General features: G+C 42.1%; 1 protein-coding gene across 1 annotated transcript in view; it reads left to right on the forward strand.

The window, feature by feature from the left end:
- Window positions 1-662: 662 nt before the first annotated feature.
- TEP1 (telomerase associated protein 1) overlaps window positions 663-18,650 on the forward strand; it is a 108,160-nt gene continuing 90,172 nt past the window's right edge. Inside the window, exons 1-8 of the mRNA XM_070726808.1 lie at window positions 663-869; window positions 5,191-5,288; window positions 6,535-6,695; window positions 8,927-9,076; window positions 11,428-11,727; window positions 15,904-16,056; window positions 16,891-17,025; window positions 17,450-17,611. Of these exons, the coding sequence (XP_070582909.1) occupies window positions 6,570-6,695; window positions 8,927-9,076; window positions 11,428-11,727; window positions 15,904-16,056; window positions 16,891-17,025; window positions 17,450-17,611 (1,026 nt within the window). The 5' untranslated portion in view covers window positions 663-869; window positions 5,191-5,288; window positions 6,535-6,569. The remainder of the gene's footprint in view (window positions 870-5,190; window positions 5,289-6,534; window positions 6,696-8,926; window positions 9,077-11,427; window positions 11,728-15,903; window positions 16,057-16,890; window positions 17,026-17,449; window positions 17,612-18,650) is intronic.

Genomic DNA, 18,650 nt, shown 5'->3' on the forward strand with positions numbered 1-18,650 from the left:
TAAAAACTATGTAGTGAAAACACTTTAAATTGTTTCTTTAGTACCCCTTTAATGATTTTTACCATTTATATCACACAATGGAATTATTTTAATGTAAGCTGCGGAGAGTGACGGCATACAAATCTAATAAATTATTATTATTATTATTATTATTATTATTATTATATTGTTTGTTTGTATTATTGTTTTTCTGTTTTGTTCTGTTTGATTTTTCTTTATTATATATGTTCTTTTCTTTTTTTCTGTGTCTTTTTAAATATATATTCAATAAAGACTATTTTTTTAAAAAAACCAAACAAATAAGTAAAATAATATAAAATGATAGTGACCCACAGCTCACTTTGCACCACACAAATCAGCTAGACAGGGAGTCCCCTCTTACAACACTTGGTTTAATGACCACTCAATGTTACTACATCACTGGTGTGTGTGTGCTGGGGTCACGTTGGGGTCACGTTGTTGTAATTCGAGGACTCCCTGTATTAAGTCCAGCCTTTGGATCCTCCTGTTCCCCCCACTTGAGCCTTCGCGGCTTTGAAGCAGAACGGGTTAAAGCCGGGAGGCGAGAAGCAGAGGAGGAGGGCTTAGCTCCGTTCGTCGACAAGGCAATAAGCGCCCTATGACCGCGGGGGAGGCGCCTACGCAACTCCCTGGCTTCCTTCTCCCTTCTTTGCTGGATCACCGGAGTAGCAGTCGCTCGCTCGCTCGCCGGAAAAGAAGAAGCGGGAGACGCGTCTCCTCTCTCTCTCTCTCTCTCTTTCTCTCTCTCCGGCGTCCGAGTCCGGAGCTGAGAAAGGGTGAGAGGGTGCAAAGACAAGCCCGCAAAAGGCTCGGTTGGCATCTTGGTTTAAAGACTTCACCGCTTCCTGGTTAGAAAAAGGGCGTGGGAACATTAGCGGTCCTGGGCGGTGGGAGGGAGGGAGGAGAGTTGTGGGGTACTCTCTGAGCTTGGTTGTTTTCGTGCAACCTCAACTATGTAACGTCGTCGTCAACAACAACAAACTATTCTCGGTTGACCGGCCTCCCTCAGCCCTCTCTCCCCACCTCCCCGTATCACGCCTCGAGCGAGGTCTTTTGGGATGGGAAACGCGTGTCCCTGAGGGCGCTGAGTCCTTCCCACTCGTTCGCAACCTCCCAGGTCTGGGCGTGCATCTTTTGGTGTGACTGGCCAGAAATGGGCGAACTCGGACTTTGCGCTGGTTAACGCCTTAGGGGAGAAAGTTCCCGGAGTCGATTTATTTTCACTTTTCTCGCAAGATTTCGTGCAGATGAGGGAGGGGGAAAAATTATTTATTAAGTTAATAAAAAAGATGGGGAGGAGGTACAGAATCAAAAGGGTTTGGGAGAATAGTAGAATTGTTGCATAGTAATACATAAAAATTTATATCTCAATATTCTATTTCTTAAACTACATACTGTCCATATAAGAATTTAGAGCCTCTCTCTCTCTCTCTTTTTAAAGAAGGGTAAAAACCTTTTTACAGATAGTTCGCAACAGCAGCTTAATTCCAGTACTGTATTTGAAAGGACTGCCACAAAAAAAGAGGGGGTATGTGTCAAATTATTCTCCAAAGCACTAGGGGGCAGGACAAGAAATGACGGGGAATCTAATCAAGGATTCCATTCAACCTGGAATTAAGGAGAAACTGCCTAACATTGAGGACAATTTATTTTATTAATTGGACTTATATGCCGCCCCTCTCCAGTGGAACAGCCTTCCTTAAGAATTTATGGGTGCTCCAACACACAAGATTGTTAAGAAGAGACTGGACAGTCATTTGTCTGAAATGATATGGGGCTGGACTAGAAAACCTCCAAGGTCCCTTCCAGTTTATTCTTTATATTTTAACAGTTCGTTTAGTGGCTGCTGAAATTGAAATAATAATAAGCAGTTAGATTTATATACTGCTTTTCAATGCTTCACAGCCACCTCTTAAGTTGTTTACAATGTCAGCCTATTGCCTCCCAACAACAGCACTGAAAAAAGTGGCTTAGGACTGTTGCAGCATCCCATGGTCACTTGGTCAACATTGAGATGCTTGGAAACTGACTTGTATTTATGACAGTGTCCTGGGGTCCTCTCTTGTGATTTTCTGGCAAGGGATGTCAGTGGCGAGGCCAGATTCACTTAGCCGCCATGTTACTAGTTTAACAATTTCAGTTAATTTCACTTAACAAAAATTGTAAAATGGGGCAAAACTCACTTAACAAATGTCTTGCTTAACAACATAAATGCTGGGCTTAATTGTGGGTCGTAAGTCGAAGACAGCCCGTAGTTGTTCATTTAGAAACTACATTGGGCGTTCTGAAATCATAATTTTGAGATGTGGAATCATCAGCTCCAAGCTTGGAAAGGCAGCGGCTTATTCACACAAACCCCAAAATCATAATTTTTACATCCTGGTTTATTGAACAAGTCACAGTTATATAGATAATACTGGGATTAATGCCCCATCCTCCAAACTGCATACAGTAGTTACTCCAGAAACACCTCAATCATCTGTTTCTTCTTTCATCTCATCTCCATACTCCCACTACCCAAAACTTCTCCAGCACAAACAAAAAGTGGTTATTTTGCTTGTACTTTTGTGGAGGGCATTAATCCACTCTCTCTGTGAATCTAGATAATGGTGGTTTGTTCAATAAACCAGGATGTAAACATTATGACTTTAGGTTTGTGCGAATAAGCTACTGCTTTTTGAAGGTGAGATAATTGTCCCAGCTTTTCCCAGTCTGACTACCCTCTTGGAACCATGTCGGTTGAGGTTTATGGGTTATGGAATCCCTACATACTCAATGTTTGGGGCCCTAGGGAGCTGTTGTGGTGTGTCTTTCCTTAGAAATGGAGGCTACTACAGGTAGCCTCGTCTTAGGACCACAATTGAGGCCAAAAATTTTTTTCCCCAAGCGAAACATTTGTTAAGTGAATTTTGCTCCATATTACGACCTTCCCTGCCACAGTTAAGTGAAGCACTGCAGTTGTTAAATTAGTAATGCAGTTGTTAAATGAATCGGATTTTCCCATTGACTTTGCTTGTCAGAAAACCACAAAAGGTGATAACATGATCCCAGGACATTGTAATGGTCATAATTGTGAATAATTTTCTAAATGTCTGAATTTTAATCATGTAGCCATGGGGGATGCTACCATGGTCGTACCTGTGAAAAACGGTCATAATTCATTTTTTTAGGTTTACAGTTAGTATTAGTAACTTTGAAGGGTAAATAAGTGAACTGTTGTAAGTTAAGGATTATCTATAAAGACTATGAATTCACAGGTACAGTATATGCTGTAAATTGCTCAACAGTAGTAACTGTGAGAGGGATCTTGGTATCCTAGTGGACAACCATTTAAATACGACCAGCAGTGTTGCAGCAGCTTCCAAAAAAGCCAACACAGATCTAGGCTGCATTAACAGAGGGATAGTGAAGTGTTAATACCACTTTATAAGGCCTTGCTAACGCCACACTTGGAATACTGCATTGAGCTTTGGTCGCCACGATGCAAAAAGGATGTTGAGACTCTAGAAAAAGTGCAGAGAAGAGCGACAAAGATGATTAGGGGACTGGAGGCTAAAACATGAAGAACGGTTGCAAGAACTGGCATGGCTAGTTTAATGAAAAGAAGGACCAGGGGAGACATGATAGCAGTGTTCCAATATCTCAGGGGTTGCCACAAAGAAGAGGGAGTCAAGCTATTCTCCAAAGCACCTGAGGGTAGAACAGGAAGCAATGGGTGGAAGCTGAACAAGGAGAGAAACAACTTAGAACTAAGACATTTCCTGACAGCTAGAACAATTGATCAGTGGAACAGCTTGCCTCCAGAAGTTGTGAATGCTCCAACACTGGAAGTTTCCAAGCAAATGTTGGATAACCACCTGTCTGAAGCAGTGTAGGGTTTCCTGCCTAGGCAGGGGGTTGGACTAGAAGACCCTCCAAGGTCCCTTTCAATTCTATTGTTATTATTATTAGCTATAGGCACAGCTGTAAATATTGACATTGGTTTTAGTGTTTTCTTACACTCCTATGTAATCTTCTTCCTTCTCTTTTATGCACTTCCCAAGTTCAAATTTACCCCAGGGTGTAAATGTATTGGCAAGTCAATCTTTGCACAGTGAGTTGGCATCAAGTGTAATCACGCTGTTGCACATAGGGAAGAACAAGAAACCATGTTGGTTTGAATGGATACGTCACCCCATTGACATGTGTGAAATGAAGGAAGTTCTTTTTTTCTCACACCCTGGATTAGTGGCAGTGACACTGAATTAACCAAGGATCCAGGGTGAGGGAAAATTGAGGCTAAGGGATTGAGCAAGGTTGCGTCATCTGTTTGGGGCCTTGAATACAGGGCAGGGAGCTGTCTACGTTCCAGGATATGATCCAAACAAGGTCATGCAGGTTTACAATTTTTGTTTCCTTTTTATTAAGTGTCGAAGAGAAGAGAAAGGAATTTGAAACATCGGCTGTTGAGTTCTGATACAAAGGAGACAGGAGAATGGTGGAATGACTTTAGCTCTATTAGGTTACAGGGAATAACTTCCAGCAACAGTACTGTATACAAAAGGCAGGCGGTTTAAATAAGGAGCCAATCTAGCAGAGAACCAATCAGAATTTTCCTACACTACTTCCCTGTCAGATGGAGTGAAAACTTCCCAGCTTCTTCCAGACATAACATTGGTTACTTTCAAGGTTTCTCAACCTCAGCTTCTTTAAGAGGGGTGGACTTCAACTCCCAGAATTCTCTAGCTAGCATCCTCTGATTGGAGAATTCTGGGAATTAAAGTCCATTCAGTCAATATTGCTGACTGTAGAATTCTGGGAATTGAAGTCTACTCTTAAATTGGCTGAGGTTGAGAAACACTGGCCAAATCTCCAAAAAGCCAAGCTGTATCTTTAGTGCTACTAATGGTTTTGAATATGTGTGGGTGGGTCTGTCCCCTTCTCTAATCAGACAAAGCATAATATAAACTAGTCGGCACTTTGGGGTATGTAGTACTCTCTGAGTATGGTGGCTTTATTGCAGACACTTCATTACCAAACTAGGTAACATCATCAGTGCTAGAAGAAAGTTTATGATTTGTCCATCATGATTTGAATCTAATATCTCTGTGAATGGGTATGTGTGCATGTGGCTAGCATGTAGCAAAAGGTACCACCGATGATAAAGTCTATTCCTATTTTTTCATCTAGATTTAAAGGTAACTTCTGAAATGAATTAGTAGGTTACCATTTATCCCAGTCTGCAGAAGTGACAGGAGAGTTGGGCTTGTCTGGCGATCCTTAGACAGGTAAATCTTTAATTTTCCTTTCTTCTCTTTTATCTTCTAACACATGACCTTCTCAATGGTGCCATTCCATCTCTCCTTGTTTGTGCCTTTGAGCAGATTGGTGTTACAGTAATCCCTCGCTATTTCATGGGGTTTCAAAGGGGGCTTAAATCCATTAAATCCATTGAAAATTTTAAATCCATTAAAAATTCATAAAATTCTTCTACAGTACTATTGTACACTATTAAAGAAACTGGTAGGATATCACACGTAGTACCAGCTGAGAAACATTATAGGATGACTTTAATGCAAAGGGTGGGTTTTAAAAGTCCAAATACTCGTTAAATACATAAAAAAATATCTTTCCTCTACTTCACGGAAATTCGTTTTTCACGGGTGGTCTTGGAGGAATGCATCCCCCGCGAAAAACCAAGGATCACTATATATCAACATCCAAGGGGCTGCCAGGAAGAAGGAAGAGGTCAATTTATTCTCCCAATGTACAGTACTTGAAGATACGATAAGAAGCAATGGATGGAAAGATGAAGACAGACATTTTGCATTAAAATCAGAAATGAAAATGAATTGTAATTATTAAGAATAATATTGTTATAATTATTTGTATTGATATGCATGAAACCCAGATAACAAACCATTCACAACATGAGATATGTAAAAATAAAAAAAATACTTAAAAAAAAAGAAAGGATTTTTACTTTGACACATAATGTGTCAAAGACGGGCTACAAGAATGGTGGAAGGTCTTAAGCATAAAACGTATCAGGAAAGACTTAATGAACTCAATCTGTATAGTCTGGAGGACAGAAGGAAAATTGGGGACAGGATCGAAACATTTAAATATGTTAAAGGGTTAAATAAGGTTCAGGAGGGAAGTGTTTTTAATAGGAAAGTGAACACAAGAACAAGGGGACACAACCTGAAGTTAGTTGGGGGAAAGATCCAAAGCAACGTGAGAAAATATTATTTTACTGAAAGAGTAGTAGATCCTTGGAACAAACTTCCAGCAGACGTGGTAGATAAATCCACAGTAACTGAATTTAAACATGCCTGGGATAAACATAGATCCACTGTAAGATAAAATACAGGAAATAGTATAAGGGCAGACTAGATGGACCATGAGGTCTTTTTCTGGCGTCAGTCTTCTATGTTTCTATGTTTCTATATGTAAAAATAAAAAAAATACTTAAAAAAAAGAAAGGATTTTTACTTTGACACATAATCTCTGCCTTTATTTTTCCTTCTGCAGAGGTTGAAACTCTGCTGACATTTCCCTCAAAGACTATGGATCCCACTGCCTCTCACCATGGGGAGAGGCCTTTTGTCTATACTTCTGTTCCTGATATTCTGCAGAAACTGGAGGAATCTCGGCTTCGACTTTTGAATCCTGTCCGTCCTTTAGGATTGTGGGTAGGTCCCCTGAAATCTCCTGTCACCCAGGCCTAGTTAGTGACTCACCCCAGAACCGTTGATTTACCTCAGCTTCCTTGATATCAGATGCTCCAAATTGGCCACTCAGCATGATAAGGTGTTTATTTATTTATTTATTGGATTTGTATGCCGCCCCTCTCCGTAGACTCGGGGCGGCTAACAACAGTGGTAAAAACAACATGCGACAATCCAATGCTAAAGCAGCTAAAAACCCTTATTTTAAAACCAATCATACATACAAACATACCAGGCATAAATTGTAGAAGCCTAGGGGGAAAGAATATCTCAGTTCCCCCATGCCTGACGGCAGAGGTGGGTTTTAAGGAGCTTACAAAAGGTAAGAAGGGTGGGGGCTATTCTGATCTCTGGGGGGAGTTGATTCCAGAGGACCGGGGCCGCCACAGAGAAGGCTCTTCCCCTGGGTCCCGCCAAACGACATTGTTTAGTCAACGGGACCCGGAGAAGGTCCACTCTGTGGGACCTAATTGGTCGCTGGGATTCATGCGGCAGAAGGCGGTCCCGGAGATAACCTGGCCCGGTGCCATGAAGGGCTTTATAGGTCATAACCAACATTTTGAATTGTGACCGGAAACTGGTAGGCAACCAATGCAGACTGCGGAGTGTTGGTGTGACATGGGCATATTTAGGGAAACCCATGATTGCTCTTGCAGCTGCATTCTGCACGATCTGAAGTTTCCGAACACTTTTCAAAGGTAGCCCCATGTAGAGAGCGTTACAGTAGTGGAGCCTCGAGGTGATGAGGGCATGAGTGACTGTGAGCAGTGACTCCCGATCCAAATAGCGCCACAACTGGTGCACCAGGCGAACCTGGGCAAACGCCCCCCTCGCCACAGCTGAAAGATGTTTCTCTAATGTGAGCTGTGGATCGAGGAGGACGCCCAAGTTGCAGACCCTCGCTGAGGGGGTTAGTAATCCCCCCCCAGGGTATTGCTAAGACCCTGTGCCTATGAAAATATTCCTAATGAATGTTGGCTTAACCTAGATTCCTGGCTAGTTTATTTAAGTTTAAGTTTAAATTTATTGGATTTATATGCCGCCTCTCTCTGAGGACTCGGGGTTACTTACAACATATAAAAAAGACAATATACATCTAAATCCAAATAATTAAAATTCAGTTACAACTAAAAAACTAAAGAACCAATCAAAATACATACATAACCATTGAATCAACAAACACACTATGCATTCATCGGCCAGGGTGGAAGAATCTAATAACCCCAAGCTTGGCAGTATAGATGAGTCTTTAGACCAGTGGTTCTCAACCTTTCTAACGCCACGACCCCTTAATACAGTGCCTCATCTTGTGGTGACCCCCAACTATACGTTTAGCGCCAATTCTTCCAGCAGATCTTTAAGCTGATTGGCAAGAGGTAAGAGGGACACCCCCCCTGTAAATGCCTGATTGGTTGGATTGTAAAAATATGTTCTGAGATACCAGAATAGAAGCTTTAGTTGCTAACACCATTGGAAAGTTGTCTTTTCCCAGGGTTTTAGGTGACCCCTGTGAAATGGTCGTTCGACCCCCAAAGGGGTCCCGAGTCCGACCCCAAGGTTGAGAACCACTGCTTTAGACTCTTACGGAAGGCAAGGAGGATGGGGACAGTACGAATCTCCGGGGGGATGGAGGAAGCTGGGCTCCCCATAGAGAAGGCTCTGCCCCCAGGCCCTGCCAAGCAACATTGTCTAGTTGACGGGATCTGGAGAAGGCCGACGCTGTGGGACCTAACCGGTCTCTTGGATTCATGTGGCAGGAGGCAGTCCTATAAGTAATCTGGTCCCATGTTGTGTTAAATGTTGTGGCCTTAACCCCAACCACACAATTGTGAGAGACAAAAATAGTGAGTGTATGAAGGGGGTACTCTACCAAGCGGTCTCCCTGTCTGACCTCTGTTTTTTGGGGGGGGAAAGAGATTAAATCTAAATAGGATAGGAGACCACAAGGCGATCTCAGAAGACGCACGCTAGACTAGGAAGATGAAAATGCCAGCACCAGACTTGCTTTCGTGGGCAAGAAAATTATAGGGAGACATTTAATATGTCCCTAGAAGTCAAGTTGACATGTTTCAGACCCAGCCTTCCTGCCAAATTATCTATGGTAATTTTCAGAGTATCGGAAAGAAGAAAAGAATTGTGGTGACGCTTGGATTCAGTTTCTGATGCTTATTTAGATGTGTCTTCTTGTGTCCCAGCAGAAGGATGCAGGAGATGCTGAGCATTTTGGTTTGGCAGAAGTGGAGAGCTTGTGGAAAGGCCCAGAGGGTTCTACAAAGTGCGACAATGTCCCAGAGGCCAGAGAAACATCGGGAAGAAACCAGAACCAGGAACAAAGCAAGTTAATGGTAAGGAAGCCACGGCTGAGTGAACACAATTCAGTGGTGCATATAGCGGATTAAAGAATATGGAGTGAGTTCAAAATTTCTGCTGCTAAGTGAATTTTACCCCATTTGACAAACTTTTCTGCTGCAGTTAAGTGAATTGCAGTTGTTAAGTTAATCATATAGCTTTCTCGTTGACATTGCTGTTCAGAAAGTCTCAGAGTGACCACCAGTGGTGGGTTGCTCCTGGTTCGACCCGGTTCTCCGAACTGGTAGCGGCGGGCGCAGGAGGCTCCGGCTGGGACATTACTGCACATGTGAGTGGGTGCACAAATTGGGAGCAAAAGCATTTAGAACCCACTGCTGGTGACCTCGGGACATGGCATCTGTCATAAATTTGAGCTGGTGGCCAGGCAGAAATCCATGTGATTAACATGTGCAATACGAGGGTTGCCCAGAAAGTAATGCACCACCACATTTTTTCTTCTTCAACAATTATTTATTGAACACAATGAAACTTAAACACAAGAATTATGTTTCTTTCTTTTCCACGTAATCTCATAGAAACATAGAAACATAGAAGACTGACGGCAGAAAAAGACCTCATGGTCCATCTAGTCTGCCCTTATACTATTTCCTGTATTTATCTTACAATGGATATATGTTTATCCCAGGCATGTTTACATTCAGTTACTGTGGATTTACCAACCACGTCTGCTGGACGTTTGTTCCAAGGATCTACTACTCTTTCAGTGAAATAATATTTTCTCATGTTGCTTTTGATCTTTCCCCCAACTAACCTCAGATTGTGTCCCCTTGTTCTTGTGTTCACTTTCCTATTAAAAACACTTCCCTCCTGAATCTTATTTAACCCTTTAACATATTTAAATGTTTCGATCATGTCCCCCCTTTTCCTTCTGTCCTCCAGACTATACAGATTGAGTTCATTAAGTCTTTCCTGATACGTTTTATGCTTAAGACCTTCCACCATTCTTGTAGCCCGTCTTTGGACCCGTTCAATCTCCATCCCGTTCTGCGGCCTTCCTCCAGCGAGACACAAGTGTGTCTATGCCCTGTCGGTACCACTCCTTGTTCTGGTCACGAAGTCTTGGAGCTCTGCCAAACCATCTTCTAATGGCCTTCCCCTCTTTGCCCAGCAACTACCCGTATTTCTGATGACTGCAGATTCTCCATAAACTGTACACAAATGTTTGTGAATGTTCCCAACAGTTTCTTTCTCCGCAGTGAGAAATTCAATGATGACACACTGCTTGTAACGTACTTCACTTACAGATGCCATTTCAAAACACTGCTGCAGCTACGCTATCTGTCTGAAGAAACACAAAATTTGCACACGCACTTTTGACAATTCAAATAATGTACAGTGTTCCCTCAATTTTCGCGGGGGATGCGTTCCGAGACCGCCTGTGAAAGTCGAATTTCCGCGAAGTAGAGATGCGGAAGTAAATACATTATTTTTTGCTATGAACAGTATCCCAAGCCTTCCCTTAACACTTTAAACCCCTAAATTACAATTTTCCATTCCCTTAGCAACCATTTAGATTATTACTCACCGTGTTTATTTATTAAAATTTATTTTAAAAAATGTTTTTTAAAGGCAGACAAAAGTTTGGCAATGACATATGACGTCATTGGGCGGGAAAAACCGTGGTATAGGGGAAAAAAACGCAAAGTATTTTTTAATTAATATTTTTGAAAAAACGTGGTATAGAGGTTCCGCAAAGTTTGAACCTGCGAAAATCGAAGGAACACTGTACTGTATATCTAAAGTATCGCATTCATACCATTACTGTAGGTTGAAGGGGGAAAAAATGTGGTGCATTACTTTCTGGGTGACCTTCGTAGTTGTAAGCATGAAAATGGTCATAAGTCACTTTTTTTAGTGCCGTGGTAATTTTGAACGGTCATTAAATGAACTGTTGTAAGACGAGGACTGTCACGGTTTAAGTGATTAATGTGTGTTTGAACACTAACCCACCGCGGAGGTGATGGACTGAGAGCCCAGTCATTTGTTTTCAAAGCAAGATTTCTTTTTATTATAAAAGTACAAAACAAATATGTCGCGAGGGACAAAGTAATAAACGCATCTTCACATGATGGAGGCTAGAATAGGAATGGAGAATAAAACAACAGAGCGTGAAGAAGGAGGATATGAGGTATGATGATGTGGCAGGATATGACATCATAATAGGAGGGTCTTAAAGAAACATACACAGTTAACTATTTAATTACTGAATGTCTCTGGGGCTGTTGATATTCAGTGTGACAAGGACTATCTCTACTTGCGAGTTGGAGGGGGATATGTCTATTTGAAACCATGATTTTAAATGCCGATTTTATTGTTTGTTTTCCAGCTATCTCAGTTTCTGCAAACTGGGCCTAAGAAACTGCTTTCCTATTGCACCTTCTCTCAGCCAAATTTGTTGCGTTTGGAAAATTCCTTCCCGGCACAGCAAATATCCCCCAGCCTTACTTTGCCAGGGCTGGAAGAATCCAGAGCTCGCTTGTTACTCCCGGTTGCTCCAGCAAACCTTCCTTTGGATTCTGCAAAACTTTTAAAAGGGTCCTCACTCACTCCTTGGCAAAAACTTTATGCCACTGAATTGCCACAAGAAGAGACCTCTCGATGTTACTGTCAACTGGAGGAGCACCAGGTAAGACTAAAACTGAAATCTATAACGTATTCCTTGACCTATGACCACATCTGAGCTCAACTTATATTGCTAAGTGAAACAGTTGTTAAATGAGCTTTGCCTCATTTTGCAACCCATTTTACTACAGTCATTAAGTGAATTACTGTAGATTGTAGCACGATTGTTAGGTAAATATGGCTTCCCCATTGATTTTATTTATCAGTACATTGCAGGACACATAAATAGATGCCAGTTGCCAGCTGGATCCGGATTTGGTCATATGACCAGTAGTCGTGTGAAAAAACAATTGTAAGTCATCTTTGAAGTCACGAAAAGAACGGTTGTAAGTCAAGGACCATCTGTAAAAGCTTCAACCTTAACTGTAGGGAATAAGTACCATATCAAATCTCCTTCACGTTGAATTAGAATTAAGGGTCCCCAAACTTGGCAACTTTAAAACTTGTGGACTTCAATTCCCAGAATTCTCCAGCTAGCAAATCTGGCTGAGCAATTGTGGGAGTTGTAGTCTACAAGTTTTAAAGTTGTCAAGTTTGAAAGACCTCTGTTAAATGAATTTGCTTCCTGAGGATACATTCAAGATTTATTTCAAAATATCAATGCATTTTTTTTTTGGTTTAGATATATGGATTCCATGAAGAGGAAGAATTTGTTGTCATTATTGAAATTGAGCCATTACCTTTTTCCAGATTTTTTTAAAACTTTCCCCAACTTACTTCATAGTAGGGCAGTGCTTACTGTCCACTTTAAGATGTGTGGACTTCAACTCCCAGAATTCTTCAGTGCTGGCTGTAGAATTCTGGAAATTGAAGTCCATACATCTTAAAGTGGTCAAGGTTGAAAACACTGAAATATTTCTCTAGATACTCCACTAGAACTTCCTCATAGTCTCCTACCAAGTACTAATTTTGACTGACCTGATTTATTTTCTACATATAGGAAAATCATCAGCTTTGAAGGATAAGAATTTTCCTGCTACAGATCAGTATCAGTAGACGGCTTAATGGAGGACCAAATAGGGGTTGCAACTATTGCGGTATCCACACATTCATTTGGAGGGCACAAAGTTTAGGAAGGTTACTGGTTAGAGATGAGTTGGAGAGGAGGCTGCAGGCAGCGATCTGATTTGGAAATGCAAAATGTGATTTATTGCATTCACAGCACCTGTCGGGAAGAGTTTTAATCAAAGGTGGTGTTTCCTTGAAATTGCATCATATCATCCTGGAAACGGACGCCTTTGGTTAGGGTGTGCCCGACGAGTGCTTCTCGCAGGCATGCCTGTTGTCCTTTTATTTCAGATTTCTGCAATAGATCTCTCTACTTGGGAACTTAGATCAGCTTTGAGTCCATAAGACTGCAGAGAGTGGTGAGGACAGCAAAAAAGATGATTAGAAGTTCACTTTCTTTTCTCCAGGACATAGCACATAAGGGCAGATTGACCAGAGTGTGCAATATTGTCAGTGATGCTACACATCCTCTCCATGACCAGTTTTTCTTTGTTACCTTCTGAGAGGAGTTTTTGTGGTATCCGAAGCAGAACAACTAGATTCTGTTATAGCTTTATACCATATAGCAGTAATAGCGAATCTTTTTTTTCCTCGGGTGTTGAAAGAGCACGCGAGTGCGCTATCACGCATGCGTGAGTGCCCACATCCATAATTCAATGCCTGGAGAGGGCGAAAACACCTACCCCTGCTCTCCAGAGTCCAGAAACAGCCTGTTTCCCAACTTCTGGTGGGCCCAGTAGATTCATGTTTCGCCCTCCTCAGGCTCCAAAGGCTTACCTAGAACAGGGGGAGGGTAAAAACAGCATCCCATACCCTTCTGGAAGCTCTCTGAAAGCCAAAAATGCCCTCCCAAAGTCTCTGTGCAGGCCAAAAATTAGCCAGCCGGCACAAAGATGCATGTTGGAACTGAGCTAGGACAACAGCTCACATGCCAGCAAATATGGCTCTGCGTGCCACCTGTGGCACCCTTGCCATAGGTTCGCCATTGCTGCCATATAGCATCCAACTTTCAAGTCTCAAAAACAATTTCATATTGAATTTTACCGTCTGTGAGTTGGGAATTGGATTTTATTTTAATTAGCTTGCAAAATATTTTCAATGAAAGCAAACTGCTTACTTAACTATCTGCTGCATTATGTAATGCACTCACTAGTTCTGCAGTAATTAAGAGGACATTAGTGATCCTTATTCGTGTGTTTACTTTATATTCTTGTTTTATTTCCCCTATCACTGAAATCTCCCCCAGTTCCCACTATTTATTTGGGCTTAGCAATAGCACTTAGACTTCTATACCGTGTCACAGTGCTTTTACAACTCTCTCTAAGCGGTTTACAGAGTCAGCATATCGCCCCCAACAATCTGGGTCCTCATTTTATCCACCTTGGAAGGGTGGAAGGCTGAGTCATTCTATGGTATAGCTTTATACTCATACAGCATCAAACTCTCAACTCTCAAAAACAATTTCATATTCTAATTTACTGTCTGTGAATTGGGAATTGAAAATATTTTCAATGAAAACAAACTGCTGCATTTTGTAATGCATTCACTAGTTCTGCAGTAATTAAGAGGACATTAGTGATCCTTCTTTATGTGCATACTTTGTATTCCCGTTTTATTTCCCCTATCATTGAAATCTCCTCCGCTATTTACTATATATACTCGAGTATAAATCAAGATTTTCAGCACAAAAATGTGCTGAAAAATCCAGCCTTGATTTATACTAGAGTCACTGACTTTCACTGACCTGAAAACTGCCTTGCAGCATTTTCCAAAGCTCCACAGTTCCGATGTGAAAGGCAGGGAGGAAGGAAGCCTCATGGCTCTGGCAACACCAGCGTTTTTTTCTTTCAAACTTCATATGATAATTTCTTCGAACTTCCATATGCTACAGTCCAGCCGGCAACACCAGGTGCCTTGGCTTATAATCGGGTCGGCTTATACTCGAGTATATACGGGTATTCAAAATGGTTTGTGCTTAGCAATAGGACTTACGTTTATATTCCACTTCACAGTGCTTTTCAGCCCTCTCTAAGAGGTTTATAGAGTCGGCTTATTGTCCCCAATAACAATCCTCATTTTACCAATCTCAGAAGGATGGAAAGCTGAGTCAATCTTGAGCTAGTCAGAATCAGATTGCTGAAGTGCTGACAGCAATCAATCAGCAGAATTAGCCTGCAAAAATTTCGGTTTTATTTATAGACTGAATACGGGCCTGTTTTTGCCCTCCCAAACCTTCCACGTGTTGCAGCAATTCACTTAACAAAGGTGGCAAGGAAAGCCATAGAATGCAGGTGAATTTTACTTAACCAATTTCCCACTTAGCAACATAAATTTTGGGCTCAATTGTGGTCGTAAGTCGAAGACTACCTGTGTTACGTAGCTTGGATAGGCGTCCCCAGGGGTGGGCAGCAGGCAGGATGGGGTGGAACGCAGTTCCACCGGCGAAAATGAAGATGTGTGCGCAGTTCCAGCTGATTGGCGGCTGTCACTTCCTGGATTACTGGTCTCGGCTCAGCTCTTCTTTTTTTCCCTCTGCTGCTGCTGCTGCTGCGTCTGTGCTCCTTGCTTTTTTCCTCTTTCCTTCCTACTGGCTTCAGACAAGCTTGCCTCTCTCCTGCCCGGCTCCCCTCCAGCCTCACGCGGTCACTTCCCACCTGAGGTGCAAGTAGAAGGGGTGAGTGGAAGCGACGCTCGAATCATTTATGCTTCTGGCAGCACCCGTTCGCCTGGCTACCTAGACTGAGGCGGGGGTGTGTGACCCAGGAGGGAGAGCGTAGGAAACGCAAAGCAAATTGTCACCCCAGCGAGCAACACTGGTAAGGTTGTAAGTTGAGGACTTAACAGTTCGCTTGAACGATTATAATCATTCAAGCCACTTCCACCTGGTCACATGGCCGGCAAGCCACTCCTACCCAGTCACATGACCATTAAGCCACACCCACAAAATAAGCCACACCCCAGTGTGGCAGTAAAAATTTTGGCTGCCTATTACTGGGCGTCACCTACCCGCAGTACAGGCCATTGGAGCAGAACTTGAAAAACAAATGGAGGAAATGGCATCCTAAACTTCAGAATAGCAGCCTTGCCTTTTTTTCAGATTTAGTGATTGGCCATTGCTCCTCAGCTGACTTCACTTGATGGTGACTTGTATTTTTCTTCTGTCCAACGGTAGATTAAAGAGGACGAAATGGACTCGTTCAACGTCATTCCGGAATATGTCCTTGCACTGCCCGAGGATGAGTCGGAGCAGTTACAGAAGGAGGATGACATCCTGTTGTCTGAGATACAGGAGGAGAATGAAGCAGTAGCCATAAAAGACCAGAAGGTAAGAGACAAGCTGCAATAGAAGCAGTGCTTATTGATGGAGTGCGACCTGACCTTTCTTACTTCTCACCTTCGTGGAATTGCTGGAGTTTTTAAGTTAGTAACAAAGATGTTAAACAAATCTGGCTTCCCTATTGACTTTGTTTGTCAGAAGGCTGCAAAAGGGGATCACATGACCCCAGGACCCTGCAACCGCCCCGAGTCTGCGGAGAGGGGCGGCATACAAATCTAATTAATAATAATAATAATAATAATTAATAATTAATAATTAATAATAATTAATAATAACAATAACAACCGTCATAAATATAAGTCAGTTATCAAGGGGCTGAATTATGGCCGTTTGACCATAGGGATGCTGAAAGTGTCGTAAGTATGAAAAACTGGTTATAAGTCACTTTTTTCCCAGTTCAATTTTAACTTCGAATGGTCACTAAACAAATGTTGAGGACAATCTGTGCTCATTCCTCCTATTTTTCCCAACAACCACCCTGTGAGATGGGATGGACTGGACTGAACCAGAGAAGACTGGCCCAAGGTCTGCCAGCCAGTGCCTAAGGCAGGATTAGAATTCAGAGCTATACATGTTGAAAGTAGTCACAAGTCACTTTTTTCATTGTTGTTGTAATTTGGAACGGTCACTAAACAAATAGCATTCTGCATTCTTTTGTTCCAGTTTTCAGTTTTAGTCTGGGATGTGTTTTTCTCTCTCTCTGTTTATACTATTTAAACCGTCCCTTATAGACTAGAAAATTAGAATTGGTGAGAAAATTGCCATGAATTCCTATGAATTTCCTAAATCCTTCTTCTTCCTCCCCCTTCCTTTTTTTTATAGCTAATGCTCTTGAGCATTGTCTGCTGTTCCTTGGTGGAAGGAGCACGTTTTGGGAATCCTCCTGGGTTGTTACAGCAGAAACTGATGAAAATATGTCAGAGTCTAGCAGAATCTGAACCTGAATTCATCCTCAAGGTATGAAAGCATGGGCTTGAGGGTTGAGGATGGGTGAGATGTGTAAGGCATTTGGAGCAGCTGTGTACCATGAATGCCCCTGGACTTAGGAGGTTATCTGATTGCTGGTCATTGAGGCGTATGGTTTACCTCTGGTTGCACCATTTTTTTATATTTTGTAAATGTCTGCATATTAATAACAAGTATACTTTCCAACTTGCACAATTACATTGTGGTTTAACCTTGAATTACATCACAGCCTGCGGCTGTTTATTTAGGGATTCTTTGAAGTGTAATTTAAGCAAGGATACTTAAATTTTGCATATATAACTAAATATTTAAACATTAACAAATTGGGCCTTATTAAGTATTAAGATTCCTAATCTTCCTAATAATATTAAGAGAGGTTTTTGTTCACTTCTGCGGTCTCTTTCTCTTCGCTCAGGTTGCCTTGTATGCCCGCCAAGAACTGAACATCCGCAGTACGGCTAATTTCCTCCTAGCATTGGCTTCCTACCTTCCGGCCTGCCGCCCACATGTGCGGCGCTATTTTTGCCACGCGGTACAGCTTCCGTCGGATTGGATGCAAGTGGCCAGGCTCTATCAAGTGAGAACAAATCCCATATTCTCCTAGTGCCTCTGCAACAGGGAATTCCAGATTTAATCCTAGACAGAACTCTTTTGATTGAAGACTGCAGAGAAGAGCAAGAAAGATTATTTGGGGACTGGAGGCTAAAACATATGAAGAATAGTTGCAGGAATTGGGCATGGCTAGTTTGATGAAAAGAAGGACCAGGGGAGACATGATAGCAGTCTTCCAATATCTCAGGGGTTGCCACAAAGAAGAGGGAATCAAGCTGTTCTCCAAAGTGCTTGAGGCCAGAACGCGAAGCAATGGATGGAAACTAATCAGCCTAGAACTAAGGAGAAATTTCCTGACAGTGTAGAACAATTAACCAGTTGAACAACTTGCTTTTCGAAGTTGTGAATGCTTCAACACTGGAAGTTTTTAAGAAGAGGCTGGACAACTATTTGTCTGAAATGGTACAAGGTTTCCTGCCTGAGCAGAGGGTTGGACTAGAACACCTCCAAAGCAGGGGTGACATTCAAATTTTCCACCTACCAGTTCTGTGAGCATGGCTTGGTGGGGGATCATGTGACTGAGTGGGTGTGGCCCACAATGTCACAGCAAGGTGGAGGGGGGGAGGCAGTGATCGGCTCTTACGGGTACGGTCAGGTATGCAAAACCAGTAGAAAAATTTTGGTCAGGTATGCAAAACTGGTGGAAAAAGTTTGAATTGCTTTCTTTTTTCCGCCTCTGGGCTCTGGGTATGTTTTTCCTATCGCAGTAAATGAGGTTGAATGTGTATAATTTTAGAAGAGCTATGCACATGTGTGTGTATATACACAGTTTATATAGTAGGTAATAATTATATTTGTGTGCCTGAAATGTAATATATATGAGCTGGGGTGGCGCAGCAGGTAGAGTGCTGTACTGCAGGCCACTGAAGCTGACTTGTAGATCTGAAGGTCAGCGGTTCAAATCTCATCACCGGCTCAAGGTTGACTCAGCCTTCCATCCTTCCGAGGTGGGTAAAATGAGGACCCCGATTGTGGGGGCAATAGCCTAGCTCTGTTAAAAAAGT

Source organism: Erythrolamprus reginae, chromosome Z, assembly GCF_031021105.1.
Source record: "Erythrolamprus reginae isolate rEryReg1 chromosome Z, rEryReg1.hap1, whole genome shotgun sequence".
NCBI classification, from domain to species: Eukaryota; Metazoa; Chordata; class Lepidosauria; order Squamata; family Dipsadidae; genus Erythrolamprus; species Erythrolamprus reginae.